At 44.3% G+C, this 20,268-nt stretch overlaps 1 protein-coding gene across 1 annotated transcript in view; it reads right to left on the bottom strand.

Annotated features, from left to right (window-relative positions):
* Positions 1–20,268, bottom strand: part of LAMC2 (laminin subunit gamma 2) — a 70,969-nt gene that overhangs the window by 21,025 nt on the left and 29,676 nt on the right. Inside the window, exons 4-12 of the mRNA XM_040263821.1 lie at positions 17,367–17,465; positions 13,921–14,057; positions 12,992–13,114; positions 11,215–11,404; positions 7,596–7,708; positions 4,730–4,948; positions 3,921–4,103; positions 2,831–3,076; positions 426–571 (exon numbers count right to left, since the gene is read on the bottom strand). Of these exons, the coding sequence (XP_040119755.1) occupies positions 426–571; positions 2,831–3,076; positions 3,921–4,103; positions 4,730–4,948; positions 7,596–7,708; positions 11,215–11,404; positions 12,992–13,114; positions 13,921–14,057; positions 17,367–17,465 (1,456 nt within the window). The remainder of the gene's footprint in view (positions 1–425; positions 572–2,830; positions 3,077–3,920; positions 4,104–4,729; positions 4,949–7,595; positions 7,709–11,214; positions 11,405–12,991; positions 13,115–13,920; positions 14,058–17,366; positions 17,466–20,268) is intronic.

Here is a 20,268-nt window from a genome sequence, read left to right on the forward strand (position 1 = left end):
AGCACGGCTCATAACTTCATTGAGTTATGCAAGCCCCTTTGCCATGACAAGGCAGTGATCCATGACATCTCTTTTATACATTTAGGTTTCCTTTGTTTGTTTCATAAGGACATTTCTTGGGAAAAATCCATTGAGAAAGTGGCATATTATAATAGAGCACTGAATTCAGATTCAGTGGACATGGGTGGCATTTTTGGTTCCACCTATGTGACTTTTGAAGAATAACACATTTTTCAAAAATGGTAAATATAAGAACATAACTCTGAAGTATTATTACTACTATGTGGAAAATTTTTTCAAGAGAGAAATAGTAATCCCCACTTCTGTCCTCAGGAGACTAGGAGGAGCCTGGGTTTGTGACAGAACCACCCAGAAGATACTTCAGGATTTTACTTGTGAAAGTGAGGGCTGGCTAGCATGCACACCTGATTCTTCACTTGATTATAGCAAGCTGGACAGTTGGTTAATGCTGCATGGTCACAGTTGAGGCCATCAAATCCCGGCTTGCAAACACAGCTGCCATCACTTCTACACTCCACGGGCTCTGAGCCCATTGGGTTGCAGTTGCAAGCTAGAGACAAAAGACAAACAGGAAGCTTTCATGTCAAACTAATTCTGGAATCTGGAGGTATAGCAAAGATAAAAGGAAGATCCAGTTACCCAGAGCAAAGAACCCTTCTTTGCCCTTGTTGATTCATGTTGTGTTGGATTAGTTTCTTGGCTATGTCTCCAAGCACATTCCCAACACAGAGAGGTCTTGGGAATCATCTGGCAGGTTTGTTTGGTGTGTGTGTGTGGATGAAGAGACACTTCAACAGCCCATCCTTTCTAGTGACACTGATTTACTTCCCCCCATTAAATTGTAAGTCTCTTGGATATTCCACAGACATTCTGGGTTTGCTCACAGGAAGAGTAACATTTCTTCTGGGCCTACAATATGCCAGATGTAGACACCTCTCTGCATATTACGGATGAGAAATATGGGCTCAGAGAGATTGAGTAATCTGTCCTAGGACATACAGCAAGAAGATGGCAAGAATGAGAACTTGGAAAGAGCCAGTGCTGTTTTCCTTCTGCTCTGCTGCCTTTGACATAGAGAATTCAGTAAAGCAGGACCTTTATTCAGTCAAACTGATTCAGTAGCGCTATGCGTCACATTCTGTTCTAGGAGCTGAGGATATAACAGTGGGTGAAACACTGCTCAAATGGAGTGATTCTCTGGGTACTTCAACTTCAGTGATCACAAAACACTTGGAATAATGTCTGAGCATATGTTATTATTTGCTTCCATATTTATGCGTCTTCCTTATTAGCATATGAGCTCTTTGCTGAGCTGGGCTGACTTATTCATTATTACAACCTCGGGATCTAGCTCCACACTGCACACTTGGTCAGAGCTTGATAAAAGATAGTTCAGTGAAAAAACTGTACTGTCTAAACGCAGTGAAATCTCTATTAATAGCACTTTATAGGTATGGGCTTCCCTGGTGGCTCAGACAGTAAAGAATCTGCCTGCAATGCAGGAAACCTGGGTTCAATTCCTGGGTTGGGAAGATCCCCAGAGAGGGAGATGGCAACCCATCCAGGATTCTTGCCTGGAGAATCCCATGGACAGAGGAGCCTAGTGGGCTACAGTATATGGAGTCGCAAAGAATTGAACATGACTAAGCAACTAACAATTTCACTTTTCTTTTCAGATGGAATTATATAGTTTACAGTGTGCTTTCTCATATGCTATTTTATCTTTGCAACCACTTTGAGTAAAATATTAATAGTCCATATGAGGAAACTGAGACTCAGAGAAATTAATTGGCAAGATCAGAATAATACAAGAGGTATGCTAAAAAACTGGACTTAAATTCATACTGCTGATGTCATGTGAATGCTTCCTATCATATGACATCACAGCTAACCCACAAGCTGGGGTCAGGGCAGGTGGAATTTGTGCCCCTGGATAGAAGCCCTAAGTTGCACAGAGGTCCTCAAGCATTCCCAGGGCTGGGCACTCTGGTGTGGATGAGGGGCTCTGGGCGCCCTGCAGACCTCCTGGGGAGCCTCCAATCTGGGTCCCCAGAGCCACTCTGGACCTTAAAATAAGCAAGCCTGAGTTCTGGGTACCAGGCTGGTCTGGGACCTTGGTGACTGAGGGGTGAGTCTAAGTAGCAGGCCAGCTCCCTTGAACTGAATTTGCCTCTAGAACAGAACACGTGCAAAGGCTTGAAAGAAGGGCTGAGCAAGAGGCCCGGTGTGCACATTCATGCTTTGATCTGATCTGAAGCAGCCCCCAGGAATGCTCCACGAGAGCTACTGCTTTGAAGCCTGACCTCCTTAGGAGACGTGTGGACTGTCACCTTTCTATGCATCAATCACACTGACTTCCTGAGAGGGTCTCTCCAACTACTTTACAGCCCACTCCCCTCCCACTTCAATGTGTCCAGGCTTTGTCTTGAGTCATTTATTACCTTCCTCTTACGGGTCTGGCGGCCACTTGCCTGCCTACCAGCCTGGGGACTAGCATAGGAGGCAGCCCCATTTTATCTCCTCTTCCCATTTGGAATGTAAACCTGGCCCTTCTCCCTTCTCCCACTCAGCCTTAACCCTTTCGGCATCCTCTGGCTCTGACTGCCAGAGCCCTGCTGCAGGGGAAATTGGTCTTAAGACTTCTGATCAGTGAAAGGTCCAGGCAGGTCTGAGAAGCCAAAGTAGCATCACAGTATTACCTGCGGTCAGCCTTGCCCATTTGTACGTTCTCACACATGTACATACACACACACGTGCACACACACAAACACACAGAGCCTGGCGAGTCTGCGTAGGGGTGCAGTCCTACCTCGACACTTGTCCACTGGGTTGGGAGCCAAGGGGTCCCCATAGTAGCCGGCTTTGCACTGGTCGCAGTGGGCACCGGTCGTGTGGTAAAGGCACTTCAGACACCTGCCTGTCAGGCGGTCGCAGTTCCCGGGGGCATTGGGGTCCACATTGTTGCTGCACTGACAGGGCTGACAAGGCCTCACCGGACCATGTTCCCCAAAGGGGTCCCCAAAGTAGCCGTCGGCACAGAGCTCACAGCGGGCGCCTGGAAGGAACCACGAGTCAAGCCACGGACGTGATCATCGATTAGCAGCAAAACCAGAGGCAGAGGCTGAAATTATGCTACTCCCCAGAAGAGCTTCCCCCACCTGGGACCCCGGAACAGCAGGCTCAGGCGCAGGAACCCACAGCAGGAAACTGACTCTTCCACACCACAGTGGTCACAGATTCTAGAACACAAACACCACCAGGGGCCTTCCTGCCAGTTAACAAGCTGGCTAGGGAAAAGTCAGATGGAGCACCAAATCACCAAGGCTGCGGCTCAAGACAAGCTCTTCTTTGAGACCAACCAGCAGAGAGGTGTGACACGTATAACGTTACTAAGTTTCCCTTCTTTAGCTTGGTTCAATTTTTTTTTTGTTGTTTTTGATAAGGACCGTTTTTAAAATCTATATTGAATTTGTTACAATATTATTTATCTTTGGGTTTTTTGGCCATGCAACATGTGGGGTCCTAGACCCCCAACAAGAGATCAAACCTGCATCCCATCCCCACCCCCCATCTTCACCCCATTGGAATGTGAAATCTTAACAACTGGGCCACCGGGGAAGTCCCTCCTTGAGGTTCATTTTTTTAAAACTTAGTTAAACTCTATATTTCATCTGACAACTTCACCTCCTAATTGCAAACCTCTTAAAACAGCTTTAGTTGTGTCTTCCCATAGCTCTACGCCCCGCCCTTCTTCAATCCACTTCAGCTCTTGGGCATCGATGTCTCCTTATTTTTAAAACGAGCCCATTGAGAATAACCCTGAGTCATGAGCAGTCCCTGGAGATCCCTTGGATTGGACAGATGCATGGCAGGAGGACAGGGTGGGCAGCTGGCCTCACCAGTGACGCCGTGGGGACAGTTATTGCACACCACCTCCTCTGTCTCCGGCATCACGGAGCAGCTGAACCCATCGCGACAGGGACAGGGTTTGCAGCTGCGAGGGTCGTGCGGGTCGTTGTAGAAACCGATGGGGCAGTCCGCACACTCGATGTCGGGGTTCTCATCCCCCGAGTAACAATCTCCTGGGAGGCAGAGGGAGAACCGAGGGGCAGAGAAATGAGCAGGTAAAACTACCCACTTTCTTTAATACAGAGGACGACGCGTGGGAGGCAGGGCTTGGTAATTCAAAGCCTCCCTTTCTGCAGCTTTCCCCAGAGTGCCTGAGCGCTGGCCCTCCCCTCTGCCCTCCTACCAACTCTAAACATGGCCACGACCCTGAATCTCACACCCCCTCTCCCAGGCTAGGCAGACTCCCACTCCTTTTACCACCATCCATAAGTTAACACCGCTCCCCTCTTCCCCACCACTTGTCGGCACATTCATTCAGGTCCTGACACCGCCTTTGATCTCCCCAAACAATTCTTGCAATTTGACACCAGCTCCCCCACCCAGCACTGAACCATGACAGCCATTTCCTGTAACCTAGCACCTTTCTCACAACCTTGTAGCATTTCCATCATGAAAAGGATGGAATGTAATAAAGCACTGTGTCCATCTTCCCTTGAGTCCAGCCCTGCTCTCCTTAATCCTTTCCCATCTCTGAAATGAGTTCAGGCACCGCCTTTCCTGCACAGCTCTCTCTTCCACGGGAGACCCCGGTCACCTGGCTGCACCCCGAACCACCTGGTTCAGGTATCTTTTCACTCACCTGTGTCTGGATCACAGGCCCCTCCCCCTTGGCAGTTACAAGGAATACAGGTGCCAAAAGGTCCCAGTCTGGCTGAATCTCTTTTGTAGCCAGAAGCACATTCCTGGCAGAACTGTCCCTTGTACCCAACAGGACATACACATTGTTCAACCCAGGGTGCTGGGGTTCCTGAGATGGGGCGGGCTGAGATCAAGGTCACGTTGTCGAGGTACCCAGTACCTGCAAGAGAGAAGACAGGTGGGAAGCAACAAGTGGTTAGGTCCAGGGATCTAAAGTCAGGCCTCACTATGGATTTTTTTCTTAACTCCTTAATGAAAAGAAATTCACATTTTTAAGGCAAGACAAGGAAAATTTAGACATAAAACTTTCTCTCTGCCCTTTGGCCTCCTTCTTCCCCTCTACTTACATTGTGCAGCTGCCTTATGTGGTAAGCAGACCTCCCATGTGGCAGAAATACCTGCTCAACCACAAAGATCAATTTTTCTTCTCCTGGCGCCAGCCATGTAACTCCTTAGACATAACATTCCTTTGTCAATCCTGGTAAGGGGTCACAGTGACCTCCTGCTTACTTGCCTTGTATGTGCAGACATCTTTGGTGAACTTTATGTCAATGCCAATATATCATTTCCCTTAAAGACAGCGATTGGTGCAGAACGGACTAGTCAGAGAACCTGGAGAGATTGGGTCACACCTAATGGAAGTTCTTAGTTTAAATACTTGCTTATGACCTTATTAATGTTACTAGTTATATCATATGCTGCCTATTTTACAAGATTAAAGTTCCCTGCAAATGTATGCATGCATGCTCAGTCACTCAGTTGTGTCCGACTTTTTGTGACCCCCATGGACTGTAGCCTGCCAGGTTCCTCTGTCCATGGGATTCTCCAGGCAAGAATACTGGGGTGGGTTGCCATTTCCTCCTTCAGGGGATCTTTCCGACCCAGAGACTGAACCCATGTCTCTTGCATTGACAGGCAGATTCTTTTACCACTGAGCCACCTGGGAAACCCACCAAATGTGTGACTGAGCCTCAGATAAAATTAATGATAATTAGATGACTAGAAACAAGTTGATCAAATATATAGTTTTACAAGATCAGTGGTTGTAATAATGTACAGTATGGGAAGAAGCAGCAAAAGGGAACTGTTCTGAGGACCGTAACAGACTAGTAAGACAGGTGGTCCAGAGGCTTTTGGTTACTGTTAACAGAAACTGGTCCAGTAACAGGACTTCCTGTGGCCTATCAAAAAAGTCCTCACTTGACTTGGGAATGTGCATTTCTGGTGCCGTGGGACAAACTGGTCACAAAATACCTCCCAAACCATGACTGAAATTAAGACAGAAGGGAAAGGGACTGTAAACTAAAGAACACTGCTCACTATCCTGTTCTACAAGAATCAGGTCTTTAGCCACTGCGGTCGCTGACCTGCAACACATCCTGAAAGGAATTCAAGACAAAGATCAGAATGAAGTACCTTGTGCTCTAAGAAACCGGACAAAACCGGCCCTTAGATAGATCTTTTCAGGAAAAAATTTTATGAATCCAGTTTATTGCATCTTCTCATACTTAGAAAAGCACTAAAACCATTAATTAAGATATCTGTCCCCTGGGAAGAGCAGTAACCCTTCTACCAAGACTTGTGCTTGACTGCACGCACTCCCTTCCAAGGTCACATACATATTGGCTTCCCCTTTACCTCTTTGTAACTGCTCTCAGAACTTTCTGAGAGACAGCCTCCAGGCTCTACTTCTTATATTGGCTTGAATAAGATTTTCCATTTCTTTCTTAGATTGACTCTTTTTTTAAACTTTTTATCTTATATCAGAGTATAGATTGACTATTGATTAATTTTTTCATTGATAGCACAGATGACATTCACTCACTCTGGCATGCATAATGGTATAGCATTTCATCATCACTGAGTGCACTGGTTCTGGTGTCAGAAAAATCAGGATTTGAATTCTGGCTTGATCCTCACTACCTCTGTGAATTGGACAAGTCACATAACACCTCTGACTGTGTTTCCTCAGCTACAGAAGAGAAATGACAGAGGTATCCACCTCCCACGTTGTTATGAAATTAAATGAGACAATGCATGTATTGTAGTGTGCTTGGCACATAGTAAAGACTAAATAAATTGTTAGTAAACACCTTTTCCACTTCCTGCTTTATTCACTGTATCAGTGACATGGAAATGGTGCATGTTAGCTATGGATCCTTTTTACATGGATGCTAAAAAGCTTAAGCAGTCTCATTTAAATAATTCCAATCACGATAAGGAGAACCCAACATAGTGCATAGTATGTAGAAAGTTCAATAATAAGAATTTATAAAATACATGGTGATGTCCAAACATGGTAGCACCAATATAAACCCAAAGGAAAACTACTCAAGAAATAAAGAGAACGGTGTTGTAGATGCCACTTCTGAGCTAAGGGAACGTGCCCTTTTGCTGTAGGTTACCTTCTTCAAATAATCAGCTTCAATCTAAATTCAGAGACTCTCTGGCAAGGCAGCATCATTTATTCTTCATTGATGTGACCTCTTTTCAAGAAATACTCCTTCTTAATTCTTTATTGACTGGGAGATTTTTGCAGAAACTAAGGCTTGTGGTTGGTGATTAGTTATATTGAAATATTCTGGTCAATAATGTTTGGGTAACAAAAGATGTATTAATACATCTCTGGTCAATAATGTGTTAACAACATCTTGTAGAATGTAAAAATGTAGACCCAATCGGAGATTCTACATCAAAACCATTCATAGTTTGTCTACTTGTTTGGAGACTGTCACCAAGTTAGAGAGCTGAAGCAAATTAAACGAAAACCTAACAAGGGAGGAATTCCTTTTCTTTTAGTCACTTACTGTATTCTCCGTAGGTAGCTCGGATCCTCAGGGCTGTGAGGTTCCGCAGTAACCTCCGATACTCAAAGTAACTCAGCTGGGGTCTCCAATTACTGCTTGGATGTTCATTTAATCTGCAATGATTTAAAACCAAAAGGTAAAAAATCCAGCTCTTATCAAATCTTATAATGTGATTACCTGATTCAATTATGCCTGAGAGTGCAGGAACAACTAAGCCCCTTCACAGCCCTTGCTGCTGCTGCTGCTAAGTCGCTTCAGTCGTGTCCGACTCTGTACGACCCCATAGACGGTAGCCCACCAGGCTCCCCCATCCCTGGGATTCTCCAGGCAAGAACACTGGAGTGGGTTGCCATTTCCTTCTCCAATGCATGCAAGTGAGAAGTGAAAGTGAAGTCGCTCAGTCATGTCCGACTCTTAGCGACCCCATGGACTGCAGCCCACCAGGTTCCTCCGTCCATGGGATTTTCCAGGCAAGAGTACTGGAGTGGGGTACCATTGCCTTCTCCGTCACAGCCCTCAGAGGGGGATAAAGGACAGGGAGCCATATCCCTGTAGGCACAAGCCTGGAGCTTTCCCACTCCATGGGGAATGCAAGCCCCACAGGATGTGATGGAGTGTAGGAAGCTGAACTCCAGGGGTTATGGCATCCAGTGTGGGTCCAAGTCCTCAGAGACCACTTTCTACTCTTGGTCACACGAAACCTAATAGCAGGAACATCTGAGTTCCAGAAGCTCTGATTTTTAAGAGCTGTCATTCATGTTTGGTTTTGTTGTTTAAGTGATTTGTTATCTGAGCATGTTTCACCTCCTGTTCTCACAAGTCAGTGTCCACCTTTTACACTGTCCGTGTCTAATACTTCTTAGTTTTGGCATCATGTTGCCTCGGTGTATCACATCACCAGCCCCTGTACTATTTTTTTATTTTAATGTTGTTTTTTGGTTTTTACTGGAATAGCTCTTTCCGGAACAACCCTAACCCTTTTGCCTCATCCATTGATTCATGAAATAAGTATTTACTGTACACTTGTTTTGAGCTAGAAGCTGTATTAGGACAGAGAATACAAAGACAAGTAGAGTGAGGTGATCAACGTCTACCCAAGATGGTGAGTAAATATGTAATTATGATACAAAGTAGAGAGTGCTGTAACAAATGCATGAACAGCACGCCACAGAAATTCATGATGTACCTTACCTGGGGTTCTGAGAAGGCAAATACAAAGGGAAAACCTGTAAGCTGAATCTCAAAGAGTGGTTCACCAAGCTGAGAATGTGGGAATGGGTGTTCTGGCATGGAGAGCTAAGTGTGTGTATCAGAATAAGCTGCAATTGGTTATTTAAGAACACAGTGTGTGTTGTGGGTCTTCTATACATTATTGTCTTTACTTCTGCCCTGGGGTAGGCCCCCAACAACCTTCATTTGAACCACTGTGAATGTGATCTGATGGTTCAGTTACCCAAACTGTCCTCCACACAGGATTTGCACCCAGCCTTCACATCTGATCATGTCACTCCTCTACTTCTAATCTCTCAATAGATTTCCATCATCTTGCAGGCATGGGCCAGATCTTAGACAAGACGTCCAAGAACCACCATGCTGGGTCTTTTCCCAGCCCGTTTAACTTTATCTGCCCATCTCCCCTGTACTAGCTGTGTTCCAGCCCTAACTACTGCTTACCAATGCCCTATGCTATGCCTGTACATTCCCACATATACTCACATAGGCAGGTTGTCCAGATTTGTCCCTGGCAAAGCCTTGTGCTTATTCCTGTTCTCAGTCCACACAGTCCTCCTAGAGAAGCTTTTCCTGACTTCTTCAGACAGAACTAAGCCACTCCTTCCTTTCTTCCCAAGTCCCCATGAGGGTGAACCACCACAGAAGTGATTTTATACTGTATTATGTTTGCACAAATAACATACCCTATGAGACAAGAGCTCTTGGAAGACAAAGACCATGTTTCTTCATCTTGAATTCTCAGCCTCTGATACACTATTAAGCATTTGATAGGCACATCCCCTCCCCTGAACTCTCTGTACCCACCATTCAAACTTCCCGTACTAAAGAGAAATATTTGCAAATGACGTATTTGATAAAGGATTATTATCCAAAAAATACATATAAGTTACACAACTCAACATCAAAAAAACAAAGAGCCCAATTAAAATATGGGCAGAGGACCTAAATAAACAGTTTTCCAAAGAAGGAATACAGATGGGCAACAGGCACATGAAAAGATGCTCAACATCACTAATCATCAAAGAAATGTAAACCAAAACCACGATGAGATACCATCTCACACCTGTCAGAAGGGCTATTATCAAAAAGACAACAAGTAACAAGTGTTGGCAAGGATGTGGAGAAAAGGGAATGTTTGTGCACTGTTGGTGGGAATGTAAATTGGTTCAGGTGCTATGGAAACCAGTGTGGAGGTTCCTCAGAAAGATTAAAAATAGAACTACTATATGATCCAGCAAGTCCACTTATGGGTATTCTTCTGAAAGAAACAAGAACACCAATTCAAAGAGAAATACACCTATATGTCACTACAACATTATTCACAATAGCCAAGAAATGGAAAATGTCCATCAACAGCAGATAAAGATGTGGACTGTGTGTGTGATGGAATACTACTCAGCCATAAAAGAATGAATTCTTGCCATTTGCAACAACAGGGATGGACCTAGAGGGTGTTATGCTAAGTGAAAGAATTCAGACAGAGAAAGACAAATATCGTATGATTTCATTTATGTGTAAAATCTAAAAAGCAAATATAATGAAACAAAAACAGGGTCATAAGAAGGGAGGGTGTGGGGGATGAGTGAACTAGGTAAGAGAGATTAAAAGGTAAAAACTTCCAGGAATAAAATAAATGAACCACAAGGATGAAATGTACAGCCTGGAAACACAGTCAAGAATGTACTAACACTGTATAGTGGCAAGTGGTAACTAGAATTGTCGTGATCATTTTGTAATGTATAGAAACATTGAATCACTCTGTTACGGACCTGGAACTAACATAGTGTTGTAGGTCAATCATATTTCAAAAAACTCCCATTTCACAGGATAACGTGTAACTTTCTTAGACACACACAGGACCATCCATGACCTCACCTCCGCCTCTTCTCTGACCTCACTTCTCACTGTATTCCTCTTCCCCACTCCATGTTCCACTCATGCCTAATCACTTCAGTTCAGTCAGTTAAGTCGCTCAGTCGTGTCCGATTCTTTGCATTTTCCTCAAACACACTTTTTCTGCCATGTTAACCTTCACTCCTTTTCTTTCCTTAGAAAGCTACTCCTCATTGTCACATCTTCTCGGTAAGCTTTCCTAGATCACTCCAATGCGAGTTACTGATGCCGCCTGCATGTATTCAAAACATTTGTGTCCACTTTGTCTCTTACAAGCTGCACTGTAATCATCAGTTTATTTTTCTCCATTAGCCTGTCAGGGGCTTGCGGGCAGCAATCATGACCTGTCTCAGCACATAACACCATATTTGGTCCATAAAAGGTGCTCAAAACACTTGTTGAATAAATGAATGATCATTGAATGAATAAACAAAGGAAGCAGACTTCAATCACCGTTTGCTCTATTGGACTCACTAGTAGTCTTTCTGTTTACCTGAACGTGTAAGTCTTGGTGATCCCACAAGGCAGTGTCTTGTCACGCGGCATCAAGGGAGCTGTGATCTGTAGACCAGCACCTTCCAGAATCACGTCATGGGCAGATGGGTGTCGGCCTCCCCTGTCCACACGGTAGTCAAAAGACAGGCTCTGCCCATAGCTCACCTGTTGATTCCCAAGAAATTTGGCTGTGAAACAGATCAAAAAGACTAGGATCAGCTGTGAGACTAGAGAAGAAAAGGAGTGAGCAGGTTTGCATGGATGGTGGCAATTTCTTTTGGAGCTCTGTATTATTCACCCATCACTCCCCACAAACTACTCTTTCAGAAGAGCCAGTTCATGGCACTGGACATGGCCATACTGCTATTGGCTATGAAGAAGGATTAATTAATGAAATGCCAAAAGGGCCTCATTATAAGACAATTCCATCTATTACATGATTCACAGCATGGCCCTTATCAGTTCAGTTCAGTTGCTCAGATATGTCTGACTCTTTGGAACCGCATGGACTGCAGCACACCAGCCTTCCCTGTCCATCACCAACTCCCGGAGCTTGCTCAAACTCATGTCCATCGAGTCAGTGATGCCATCCAATCATCTCATCCTCTGTTATCCCCTTCTCCTGCCACCTTCAATCTTCCCCAGCATCAGGGTCTTTTCAAATGAGTCAGTTCTTCCCATCAGGTGGCCAAAGGATTGGAGTTTCAGCTTCAGCATCAGTCCTTCCAATGAATATTCAGGACTGATTTCCTTTAGGGTGGACTGGTTGGATCTTCTTGCAGTCCAAGGGACTCTCAAGAGTCTTCTCCAACACCACAGTTCAAAAGCATCAATTCTTCTGTGCTTAGCTTTCTTTATAGTCCAACTCTCACATCCATACATGACCACAGGAAAAACCATAGCTTTGACTAGACAGACCTTTGTTGGTCCTTATGACAGACGGATATGTAGGGACTTCCAGGTCTATCAGCAATAGTACCATCTGTCACATAGTGCTTTCTAGTTTATAGAATACTTGCACAAACATCATCACATTTGATGGCAATAATTCTTGGAGTTAGTCATTATTCTTCCCATTTAATAGCTGAGGGAATTAAAGTTTGGAAAAGTTAGGAGGCCACCTTGCCCAGGAATCACATATTAGCTAAGGATATGAACTAGAAATTCTAGCCAGAAGGACTTCCCTGGTGGTCCAGTGGTTAAGACTTTGCCTTCTAATGCACGGGGTGTGGGTTCAACCCCTGGTCAGGGAACTAAGATCCCACATAATCTCATGGTCAAAAAGCTAAAACATAACACAGAAGGAATATTGTACTAAATTCAATAAAGACTTTTAAATGGGCCACATGAAAAAAAAAAGAAATCTAAAAAAAATTTTTAACCAGAGCTTTTCCATCCAACTTTTCTGATTTTTATATTTTTAAAATTTACAATTGGTTTAAAGCTTTAAGAAATGCTTTGTCTTCACCTTTCCATCTGCTTCCTGATAGACCCACAGATCTGACCCCAGTCCTTATTTCCTGTCTTGGTGGGAAACTTAGAAATTTGCCATTTTTCTGAAGCAGGAACCTGCACCGGGATCTGACCAGCTGGACACCCAGTTCTACTCTACTGGGACGTGACTTTGTCAGTAGGACTGAAGCTCCAGTTGTCTTCTGGAGATGCTACTGCCCTGGACACTAAGTGATAAGATTTTCACATTTTCTAACCCCATTCTTCTACCCTGTCTTCCTAGTCTTCTAAGTTGACTTCTACAGGAAAAATACCATACGTACCAGGAGCTACAAAATAGACAGGGTCTGATCGTCGTGCTGAGCTAAACACATCTTGATGGCGCTGTGACCATTGGAGCTTTGCAGGAAAGCCATTTCTCTGGACAGCCTTCCAGCCATCAACATCTGGAACATAAGTAAAACCACTCGTCATTAGAACAAACCTTATCATCTATTGAGTTAAACAAGGCAAGACTTGATTGCTACTCACTAACAATGAGTGAGTAACAAGTGGGTTTTCTTTATATTTCCACATTCGTGCACCATCCTCAGAATTTCCTATGCACCTTTCTACTTGGTTTTCACCTTCACGTTCTCCTGTTTACACCTGCTTTAACTTCTTGTCTTTGAGTCTGACTCTTGGAATAAGAGAACATGTTTTCATCTGCCTGTAATTTGCATTTTTATTTCACTTACATAAACACGGTCTGGCCTTAGTGAGGTAAGAGGGTCCAATATGTTCAGAGAAAAACTCAGAGTTGAGATCATATTAATCTCCCATATTTTTAAAGTGCTTTGTAGCTTGGTAACTGATTTTGCATAAATTAACTCATTTGGCATACATGAAAGAAGTAATATTAGTGAATGTGAATTCCATTCCAAGACTTGTGTTAAGCCCCTCAATCCAATGATTCGATTGTGGTTTTAAAGTACATTAATAGGAAATGCAGGGAGTTGAAAAATCTGTTCTCTTTTTAGTTATTTTTATAAGTCATTCAGAAGCTGGTCTGAGTAAACTGTTCAGATATAACTTTTCCAAGACACCAGGCTCTTTCTTATTGCCTGAAAAAATAATGTACATTTAAAGCTAAAAGAGAGTCATCCTGTTAAAGATGACTCAAGGACCCCATCCTGCAGACAGAAGTCTATAAGCACAAAGCGCTATACAGCAGTAAATAAAAGCAAAACACCTAGAAAACAGCAGGCTTTACCTTGATGGAAGGTAGATATGATTTTATGGACACTGTAGTCTCCAGAGCTTTGGCAGCTGGCTGAATGCCCGTAGCAAAAACACTGAGTACAGCCCTCAGGGTTTCTCCCATCCAGGTGATAGTAACCTGGTCGGCACCTGCAGGGGCATTTTAGAAATTGGGACAATTTCAAAACAAATATTCAATAACAAATTATAGGTTATTTCTCCTCCCCACAGAGAATATGCTGACTGATCATTTCTACTTTCTCTCCCACCCAGCCCATTAATTCCCAAACATGAGAAATACTCAGTTGCACATACCACTCTCATTCCCAGACCTCCTGATGGACAATCACAGGCCCCCATTAAGAAAGCAAGAAGAATATTCACTTTCTCTTGCTCTAGCAGAGCAGTAACACATTGGGTGTGATGGTCTGGAAACGGTGATTTTTCCCATCCTTGGTAAGGAATTCAGTGGGCAAGATGGGGAGGGGTCACGTAGGGCTGTGCAGAGTTGGCCCAGTCCTAGAGCAAGTGTTTAAAGTGGGTAATAGGGTGGGAAGTGGGGACCAGCAAAAGACAGGCAAATGCCCCTGGATTGGGAAAATCCCCTGGAGAAGAGAAAGGCTACCCAAACTAGTATTCTGGCCTGGAGAATTCCATACACTGTATAGTCCATGAGGTTACAAAGACTTGGACACGACTGAGCGACTTTCACTTTCACTTCACTTTCATTGTGCAAAATCAGAAAGGCAGGCAAGCTGTGAACTGTAGAAGCTACATAAAACAGCAGTAAATAAATATCTTTTTTTTCTCCCTCTATAGATCAAGGGTTTAAAAACTCATTATAGTTTCTGTGGAGGAAAACTGCAGATTAAAAGAGATTAAAAGACAAGGAAAGAAGGAAGGGGGAGGGAGAAAGGAAGGAAGAAGTGAGTAGGAGAAAGGGTGAAGAAGGAATGATGAAGGCAGGAACGGAAGGGGAGGGCGTCAACAAAACTAAACACACAGCACTTAAGGATGCACTTGGGAGATAAACTGTGAAGAACAATGGTCACTTCTAGGAAGGAAGGAGGATATTGTGGGGCTGGTACATTTTTAGCAAAGGCCAATTTCATAAAAAAAGCAAGAGAGTTGCAGGAAAACATCTACTTCTGCTTTATTGACTATGCCAAAGCCTTTGACTGTGTGGACCACAACAAACTGGAAAATTCTGAAAGAGATGGGAATACCAGACCACCTGACCTGCCTCTTGAGAAACCTATGTGCAGGTCAGGAAGCAACAGTTAGAACTGGACATGGAACAACAGACTGGTTCCAAATAGGAAAAGGGGCACGTCAAGGTTGTATATTGTCACCCTGCTTATTTAACTTCTATGCAGAGTACATCATGAGAAACACTGGGCTGGAAGAAACACAAGCTGAATCAAGATTGCTGGGAGAAATATCAATAACCTCAGATATGCAGATGACACCACCCTTGTGGCAGAAAGTGAAGAACTAAAGAGCCTCTTGATGAAAGTGAAAGAGGAGAGTGAAAAAGTTGGCTTAAAGTTCAACATTCAGAAAACTAAGATCATGGCATCTGGTCCCATCACTTCATGGAAAATAGATGAGGAAACAGTGGCTGACTTTATTTTGGGGGGCTTCAAAATCACTACAGATGGTGATTGCAGCCATGAAATTAAAAGACACTTGCTCCTTGGAAGGAAAGTTATGACCAACCTAGACAGCATATTGAAAGGCAGAGACGTTACTTTGTCAACAAAGGTCCATCTAGTCAAGGCTATGGTTTTTCCAGTAGTTAGTCATGTATGGATGTGAGAGTTGGACTATAAAGAAAGCTAAGCACAGAAGAATTGATGCTTTTGAACTGTGGTGTTGGAGAAGACTCTTGAGAGTCCCTTGGACTGCAAGGAGATCCAACCAGTCCATCCTAAAGGAAATCAGTCCTAGGTGTTCATTGGAAGCACTGGTGTTGAAGCTGAAACTCCAATCCTTTGGCTACCTGATGTGAAGAGCTGACTCATTGGAAAAGATCCTGATGCTGGGAAAGATTGAGGGCAGGAGGAAAAGGGGATGACAGAGGATGAGATGGTTGGATGGCATCACCGACTCAATGGACATGGGTTTGGGTAGACTCCAGAGTTGGTGAAGGACAGGGAGGCCGGACGTGCTGCAGTCCATGGGGTCGCAAAGAGTCGCACACGCCTGAGTGGCGGATCTGAACTGAATTTCATATAATTAGTGCGGCTGACAACATTTGTTTTCTGAGACTTTCTATTTCTCTGGTCTATTTTGAAATTTAAAAGGTTTTCAGAAAGTGACTCCTCTTGTAACACTTAAGCTATGTTTCACCACCCCCACCCCAGTAGCAAAGAACTGGCTGAAAACACAAGCTAGGAATGTACCTGGCATTGCTTCTGCCCAGGTATAAGTAATTGGCCGCGTGCCAAAGAACTGCTTTCTTTCTTTGAAGGAAATATGGGGGAAGGTTTTACCTCTGGGGCCCATCTCACAGCCCTCTGCTTAAACAGTCTCAGGGGAGCAAAGAGTTTTAAGTCCAGGCTCAGTTTGTATTTAAGGAATTTCCTGCAGCAGCAACTGGAAGTGGATCGGCCTCACTGTACCACCTGCCCCAACGTGGCTCTGACATCCTCCCCCGGTTTGTGTATGTGCACATAACCACCATCCCATCCCTGGGCAGGTCCTCGTCTGCACACATTGGTTATTTATGGCCACACGCTGCGGTATTTCCACTGACTAAGATTTTCCCAACATGTTTACTTAGGCCAGGCCTTCCCTGGGACTGAGTTGAGTCATGAGGCCTCATCCCTGCATACCTTGCACAGAGCACCTGGGACTGAGAGCCAGCTGGCCAGGGACTCCCCAGGGCCCTGTCACAGCATACACAGAGAAGGCACCCAGAGCAAAAGCTTGGAGTCTAGTGAGACTTGGGGCCTTGCTTGCATTTTTAAAAAAATATTTATTTAGTTGCCTGCACCGGGTCTTAGCTGCAGCATGTGGGATCTTCATCTTCATTGTGGCAATGTAAACTCTTAGCTGTGTGACATGTGGGATCTAGTTTCCTGACCAGGGACCAAACCCAGGCCCTTTGAATTGGGAGCATGGAGTCTTAACCACTGGACTACCAGGGAAATCCTTAGCTTGTATTTTTTTTTTAAAGACTAGTTTTTGCAGGACCTCCCAGTGGTTAAGACTCTGTACTTCCAACATAGGAGGCTTGAGTTCCATCCCTGGCGAAGGAACTAAAATCACACATGCCGGGCAGTGTGGCCAAAAGACAAATTTTAAAAAATAATAATAACAAGGTCTAATTTTTGAGGCCAGGGAGCAGGAAGAAGGTCATCAACATTGCTTAAGTGTCCCTTTTTCATGAACCGCATTCATGCTGGTTGTCAGGGGACCTCCTGCTGTGTCCAGGGGGCCACAGTTCACACAGACCTATCACAGCGCTCTCCCGTGACAGCTGGCTTGCAGACACAGCGGCCCGTGTCACAGGGCCCCGCGATGCCGGCTGGATCACAGTCACACTTGGAGTCTCTGGAAAGAAGAAAAAGAAAATTAGAGCTGTGTTTCCAAATGCTCTGAACTACACACATGAAGATCAGGCGCTCATAAGCAAATGTCACCAACTTGAGTCAATCTTTCATCTTCAATGAGGCCTCTCTTAGCTATTCTTATCCATACTAATCTCTCTCAGACCCTTTAAGAATTCATCTGTCCATGCTACTAGTGCTACTCAAAGTGTGGTCTGTGGCTGGCAGCCAGTCCAAGAACTGTTTACTACCCACTCCTAGAAAGAGGAGGTGTTTGCCTCAGAATGTAAACCAAACTCATCGTGAAACTGTTTAGTTTGGTTGACTGTTTGCGTCAGTTGACTTAAAAATTTTTTTATCACTTGTTTCTCTATTGTTTAATCCAGTGGTGTCTGCTTTCATCGCGGTTGATTCCACCTATTTGCTTCTTGTTCCTTTAGTTCTTTCTTCTGGTAGCACTTCTATTTCACATATAGTTCATACCATGCAAATCATTATTTAAAGCATACAACTCATGGGGTTTTAACTGATCCTCAGAGTTATGCAAAGACCACCACAACCAACTTTGGAACATTTTTATCACTCTAAACAGAAAGCCGGTGTCCTTTAGGAATCACCCTCATCGCCTTCCCCCAAATCCTAGGCAACCACTAACCAGCTTTTTGGCTCTGGAGATTTGCCTGTTCTGAATGCTTCCTATAAATGGAATTGTACAACATGTGGCCTTTTGTGTTTTGATTCTTTCACTTAGTATGTCTTCAAAATCCATCCATGCTGTATCATGTATCAGTAGTTCATTCTTTGCATGGTTGAATAAAATCCCATCATATGAATATACTACATTTTGTTCATCCAGTCATCAGAATGCAAATTTGGGTTTCCACTTTTTAACTATTATGAATAATGTTAATTATTCATAGTAGATAATTTGTATACATTAATGTGAAAATTTGCATGCGAGTTTTTGTGCAGATACATACGTTTTCATATCTCTCGAATGTATATCTAGGAGTGAAATTGCTATCAGTTTCACTGATTTTTTTTTTTTTCTGGTTGCAAGACTTTCCTCAGTGAAAAAAATCAGTATTTTCATTATTTAATTTTGGCACAATCTCCTTGTCTTGTGCAGACTAGTGCTTTGACTGATGACTGGTCTCTGACTAACCAAAGCCCTGGTCTCTATCACCAAATTTGCCCCATAAGCACATGTGTTTATCTCATGCATCTAACACCAAGTTTGTTCTCTTCCCTACTGACCTGCTCCTCCTGACTGCCCCATGACCCCATCAGATCCTGCCCAAACCTGCGTCTGACTCCTCTTCCTTCACATTTTTCATCTAATCAGTGTCAAGTCCTATTGGGCTTCCTGAAGATTTCTTTTCCAATCTCCATCTTTTAGTTGCCATGGTCTCCTCCCTATCCTGGCCCCGCCACACTATTATCTGGACCCTCTGAGAAACACATATTCAGCATCTACTGGTTGCTAAGCACTGGGGATAGTAAAAAATAGGAAACAGTCCTGCTCTCTAAGAGTCTCAAGGCAGGGCAGATACATGAACAGCAATGGCAAGAAAGCACAGCTGCAGCTGTAGCCGAGCTGGAACACGCTCACGGGCCTCTCCCCGCGGCAGTGAACACAACAAAGCCCAAACCAGGCTTCCATTCTAGTGGGAGAGACAGACAGATACACGCAGAAAGCAAGAGAGTGTAAAACAGCAGAGTCAGCACAGAGCGGTGGGTGGGGATTGGTCCGGGAGGCCTCTGAGAGCAGATGGACGAGGTGGGGATGGAACCCGTGAAGTTCTGTGTGGCTCTGTGGGAGGGAAGAGGACTCCAGGCTACGGCCAAGGTCACATATACTCGGCTCCTTTGAAGAAGGAAAGGAAGCCTGGGAGGGGGTGAGAAATGCAGAAGCCTCAGGTGGCAAATGGAGAGGGCAGGAGGGTCTTGGAGGCCCTGGCTGCCTAGATCGGAAGTTTGGATCTCATTCTAGGTGGGAAAGGAGCGAATGGAGGTTTGGAGCAGAGCCATGATGTCATCTACTTCACAGTTTACAGGGATTACCAAGGGAGACAGGGCGTGGGAGGGGTCAGGGAAGGCGGGGAGGGAAAGAGAATCGGGGATGGTGGTAACAAGGATGGTGCAGGCAAGGCTGGCGGCTGGGTCTCACATGGACAAGGGGCTGGAATCATGGGTGAAGATGAAGCGGTTTCTCTGTGGGCAGACTTCTAGCCCATGGCTTCGCTGCCAAGCTCCTCCTCCCCAAAGTCAGCCCAGCACCTTGCTGGCTCTGCACCTCTATAGGCTGGCCATGTGACTTATAAGGTACACTTCACCTTTTTCCAGAAAGGTAAGTTGAGGAGGACTAGAGAATGCTTCAAGCTAAAGGAGATTCAAATTATGCAAAAAGTTCTTCTACTCTAAATTCACTTATTTATAACAAGTTCCAGGTTAAAACATGAAGGACTCTTAACTTCTGCCCTAGTTCGCCTATAGGAGGGGTAGTTGTCAGGGTGATGAGCATGGCCTCCACAGACAACATTCTGAGTCTGAGTATGAAGTCCACCAGCAACACTGGGCACCTTATTTATCCTCTCAGGATTTAAGTTTCTTATCTTTAACATAAGTATAAAGCTTTAACAAAGTTTTTAGGGTTATTCTGAGGGTTAAATGAGATAACCCACACATAGTCCCCAGAAGACTTCCCTGGTGGTCCAGTGGCTAAGACTACAAGCTCCCAATGCAGGAGGCCTGGGTTTGATCCCTGGTCAGGGAAGTAAGATTTCATATGCCACAACTAAGACTCG

This window comes from Oryx dammah, unplaced genomic scaffold (genome assembly GCF_014754425.2).
Source record: "Oryx dammah isolate SB20612 unplaced genomic scaffold, SCBI_Odam_1.1 HiC_scaffold_21, whole genome shotgun sequence".
Classification (NCBI taxonomy): Eukaryota; Metazoa; Chordata; class Mammalia; order Artiodactyla; family Bovidae; genus Oryx; species Oryx dammah.